The sequence below is a fragment of the Gavialis gangeticus genome, unplaced genomic scaffold (genome assembly GCF_001723915.1).
Source record: "Gavialis gangeticus isolate Ggan-Ray unplaced genomic scaffold, GavGan_comp1, whole genome shotgun sequence".
Classification (NCBI taxonomy): domain Eukaryota; kingdom Metazoa; phylum Chordata; order Crocodylia; family Gavialidae; genus Gavialis; species Gavialis gangeticus.
This window is the reverse complement of record NW_017729029.1, coordinates 40616382-40621324: the sequence shown is the minus strand read 5'-3', so window position 1 is coordinate 40621324 and position 4943 is coordinate 40616382. Positions and strand designations below refer to the sequence as shown.

Sequence of the window (4943 nt, the reverse complement as noted above, 5' to 3'; positions counted from 1 at the left end):
TCTAACAGCTCCTATCTGGAACTGCAAAGCTGGGAAGGAGGGGGTCTGAAAGCAAGCACTGGAGGAGGAAAACAGGGTCAGAACATGACAGGAGGACAAGTGGATGGAGAGGAAATTCTTTTCTCAATTGCAGGCATCACCAATATTTGTCTTCAAAGGAAAGTAAAAATGCTTTCAAAGGAAAGGTCTATACTCTAATGCATTGTGTCTGGCTGGTTCTCTTGCCCTAATCTACTTGCACTGTGGACAAGAACTGGTTCCACATCCTTTTAGTATATGAAGAGGAGCACCAGCTTTTCTTTTCACGTCAGCACATTAACACAAAGGCAGGTCTCTTTTGTTCCTTTATTACATGTTACCCAGGCATGGTAAAGCAGAAGCCAGCCTCAGGCCTGCAGACAGTGGAGCGCCGCAATTAGAAAGAGACCTAGTGAGAGGTTGCCAGCAAAGTGGCAAAGACTTTTTCTTTTTGTTAAGATTTCATTTTAAATCTTTAAATAAAAGTCATAGCTCTGGTCAAACCAGAATGCTACTCACTGTAGCAATCAAAGTCTGTCCTTCTGAAGCCCAATTATCTTCTTCCTACTCTAAGTAAGGGGAAAATGAAGGTAAAAATTTGACAGACATTAAACTGGCCTAAAGATCTATAACACATCCCATTGTGTACAAGGCCCTTTTCCCACTTGGGGTATATACGCAGAAGCATGCGTCTGCACCTCAACCCAGAAATCAAGAAGGCATCTCAGGGCAGCAGCAATGTTTTGCATCCAAAGATGTGAACATGGGGTGCATCTCTCTCTAACCATTCCAAGCACTGACAGTCAAAATACTAAGCTGCTTACACAGGCTAATGGCGACCTATCTATGCTGAGGCTCTTTTTCCTTTGCTCCCCCGTTGCTCCATAACATCAAACCAATATCCCTCTTGCGTGTTTGCATTCCCCAGCAAATCAACTACAGTGTATATGGCACATTTTTTAGATTTGTAAAGGATAAGATACAGCGATGAGGCCAGGAATTGGCTCCAATTATGATTATAACCAGGCTGAAGGTCGGTGTCTCTTTGCTTTTCCGGCTGTAAAAATCCCAACCAGTTTGTCCCCAGTATGAACACATTTGTTCCCCTCCCTCCCCCCACAAATCTACAAATGTCCAAGTCCACAAATCCAAGGAGGGCTGGGAGCTACAGTTGGCTACTGCTGGAAGTTGGAGAGAGGGGAGGTTGGTGTTCAGCAACTGGTACAAGAGGGAGTCGGAGAGGGTTCAACGTGGAAAAACAAAATGTAAAGGGAACAGGAAAAAGTAATATTGAGGTTCAAGGGTCGGATGTCTATGTTCTAAGGAAAACAGCCGGCACAGGAAGGGGGTGGGGAGTTTGCATTTGGTTTGTTTTTTTGGTAAGTGTCACTCACGGTAGAAAACATATTCGGTGTAAGAGGTCCAGATCTTGTCATCTGTCTGGTCATGGGCAAAGGCGCAGGTGCCTGTAGAGTTGCATGCCACCATGTGGAAGCCAGCATCAGCCAGTTTGTCAAAGGCTTGCTCCAGGAAGGTGAATTTGAGGTAGTACCTGGAGGTGTACCTCTCTGGGGGTCTGTCAGGGTCCCTGCTTTCATTCAAGGTGTCCCCAAAGACTTCCTTGGCTAGCGAGGTCTTGCCACACACCATGATCCTTGCCACCCTGCGGAACTTGGCATCCGTTTGGCTGTCCCTGCCGAGGGTGTAGGAGCCCCGATAGCCGATGGTGATGAAGCCTGATCTGCGGATATCCGGGCCTGCACCACCCCCACTGGCGGTGACAGAGCCCCCAGGGGTGCCAGTTCCGGCACTGGCCAGGGCAGCACTGGCAGAGGCCAGATTGCGGGCAGTGTCAGCATTGGGCGACAGCTCCTCCGGGTCACTTTGGCATGGGTCATCCCCAATGGAGTTCTGCTTGCTGAGTTTTGGGGCCAACATCTTGACAAGCTCCGGCAGCTTGAAGTACTCAGCTTCCCGCTGCAGGCGACTCCTCTCTGGGAAGTGGTCAGGCAGCACCAGCTGCTGGTCTCGCATGTAATCCAAGATGTAGCGGAAGAGAAAACCATCTCGGTCCACGAAGAACCGACCCTTGCTGTCCCGGGCCAAGGAACGGATATTCTTCTGGGTGAACATTTCCCAGAGCAGTGACCCGGGCACACTGACCAGTGTGGGGTGGCGAGTGATGTACACCTGTCCGCCCACATTGAGCTCCACGATCTCTGGGAAAGGGAACTCCTCGCTGGGTTTGGCACAGCTTGCATTGTCCGCCAAGGCCATGATGAGGCACTGTCTCCTTCTCAACTGCAAAAGCAAGCAACAGCCCACAATGATGTTAAATACACCAGGCAACACAACACAGTGCTCCTCTCTAAAACCCTTTATGCAGCTGGATCTTGCAGCCCTTCTCATCCGAGTGATTTTCAGAAGGGATCAGTTAAGGTTACCTGGTGCACTGCCTACCTCAGAGCCTACCCGTCTCTGAGATACTTGAAGTCAGCTGTGCAATTTGCTATTGTTCCTCAATCATAGCATCTCAGTGGCAAACAGTGCTGGGGAACCCATGCCTCTAAAACTGGCTCCCCAGCCATGATGACAGATGTCACATTTGACCTTCAGGGAACGTTCTAACACCCGTCTGTTTCCTCAGGCTTTTGCCCAAGTGAGCATTTTCAGTTTATTCTGTGGGCTGAGAGTTCAATGAGAGAGTTTTTGCTGACGTCAATTTATTCTGTATTGTTTTTAAACAACATAGAAACTGTCACCTACTTGATCTGACTAGTGACTTGTCTTGCCTTGTATGTTGTCTGACAGTGGATAGGAGCAGCTCACTGAGGAGTATTTTACCCTCGTCAAAGGATACTCACACGAGAACACCCACATGGGGTAACTTTTCACGTAACCCCAGAGTAAACTTCTGCCCTGAAACTGGATGCTTCTATGGAGGTTTATTCCAGGCAGTACAACTGTGATGTTAAGTTCCTAACACACAGAAATGACAAATCCCTCGGGAATCCTCATTCTGTTTACGGGCCCAGAAAAGATCTGATGGAGATGCCCTGGACAAAACTTGAAACAAGTGGAAGAAGGCACAATTCCACTGACGGTGATGGACCATCAACCACCACCGAGTCTGATGTTAACACTATATTTAAATAAACTCTTATTTCCAGCACAAAGTGAAGCTTTACAGTGTGCTTTCTACAGTCAAACTGTAAATAGCTTTTAGAAATGTCATATCACCAAATCCAGCTTCTGAAGAACCTGGAGCTTTGGCTGTTTGAAATCCAAATATTACCAGTAGATATGAAATATGATGATCAGTTTTGGCTGAACTATCTTTGCTGAAGGAACTTGTGAGGAGGAAGAAGGGGCAAAGATAGGAAGTTATAAATCTGTATTTTAGGATTGGCTTTGGGCTCTGCTTGGTGTCAGTTAAAATCAGCCTTGAAGACACTCTAATTTATATTTGATTGTCCATGTCCCCAGGGACCATTCTGTTAGTCAAAAAAGGTTACACAAAAAAGCACTCGAGTAACTTCCCTTCCTTTAGGTGTCACTCGCACCCCTTCGCACTGGGGCTTTGAGAGCACAGGAGCGCTTCTGTGAGAGTACTGCATAGCACTGTTACAGCAACCTTACACCACTCACAGTTAGTTACCCTACACTGGGTGCATTCCCCAGAGGCCCATTCTGCTATCTGAATACCAGTCACGTCAAAGATAATAATGCAACAGACAGGTCTCTTTGCAATGGCCCAAAACCAACTGCAGTGAGGGGGGGCTCTGGCCTAGGATTCTGAATTGAGCTGCTGGCTTCCTCCACACTGTTTTCTATTTCTAACAGACACAGCAAAAGTTTTTAAAAGTCTGATTCCCCCCCCGCTCAGACAGAGATCAGAACACAGCCATTGCCTGCTCTCCACCTGGCACAAGCCTGTGCTGGAACAATGCACACCTACTGTGAAAACGGTAATCATGCAACCACCAGCTTCTCACTTCCTAGACCTACTGCTTGTGTGGCTTTGAGTCACATCAGCTCTTTCCTGCCATGCACAAACTGTGAGTGCCATTAGCCCCGTGGAGGCAACACAGCTACGTGCCTTGAACTCCCCCAAAGAAAGCGCTGTGAGCCAAGCTTCAGTTCCAGGCCACTTATGTCAGGCAATGGCAGAGGCAGAAGGAGCACAGCTGGTTTTCTTTCCACTGTGCAGCTGGGCTACCGGTGATGACACAAACTAAATGCACTGCTTGCTTATGAAGGCAGCACATTTGTTATGGCAGCTGGAGGCTTTTGGAGCCACGGTCTTCTCCCAACCTAATGTAAGGACAGCACAACAGCACCAAGGGTTATGGGGCTGCACTGTACTCGCCCTTTTTGTGATGCTGAGCACAGCTTGCCCCGAAACATGGAACCTGCCGACTGTCACTTTGCTGATGGCTGCACAGAGGCTCTCTGAAGCTGGCTGAAGACACGGGAAGACTTTCTCAGCTGTGCTCAGCTGGCAGAAAGCAACTCTTAGCTCAGATGCCAATGCACCAGCCAAGGAGCAGTGGTGTGAGTGGTCCCCTCCCCGCTACTTCGGATCAAGCTCCAGAAAACCAAGAGAGGGCTCAAAGTCTGAAATCCACAGAGTGCCCCCCCCCACTCTGCTGCCCTGACAGGACAACCCCTGGAGCTACAAGCCGCCCTCCACAAGGGCCGTTTCCTCAGTGCTGTGAAGGGCGTTTCCGAGCCCCTGGAGGGCGGGAGCCCCGGAACGATTTGGGCAGTGGAAGCATTTGCCAGGTCCGGCACCCACCCCGCGCCCCTCTCCTTCCCCAGGCCTGGGGCTGGGAGCAGGGCTCCGCCAGCGGCGGCCCTCCAGGCCGGGCCGGGCGCAACTTCAGCCCGGGCGGCCGCGTGAAGTTGGCGGCCGGCCGCGGCCC

General features: G+C 49.7%; 1 protein-coding gene across 1 annotated transcript in view; it reads right to left on the bottom strand.

Moving 5' to 3' along the window:
* Positions 1-296: 296 nt before the first annotated feature.
* LOC109300689 (BTB/POZ domain-containing protein KCTD12-like) overlaps positions 297-4943 on the bottom strand; it is a 4909-nt gene continuing 262 nt past the window's right edge. Inside the window, exon 2 of the mRNA XM_019521461.1 lies at positions 297-2319. Within this exon, the coding sequence (XP_019377006.1) occupies positions 1405-2295 (891 nt within the window). The 5' untranslated portion in view covers positions 2296-2319 and the 3' untranslated portion in view covers positions 297-1404. The remainder of the gene's footprint in view (positions 2320-4943) is intronic.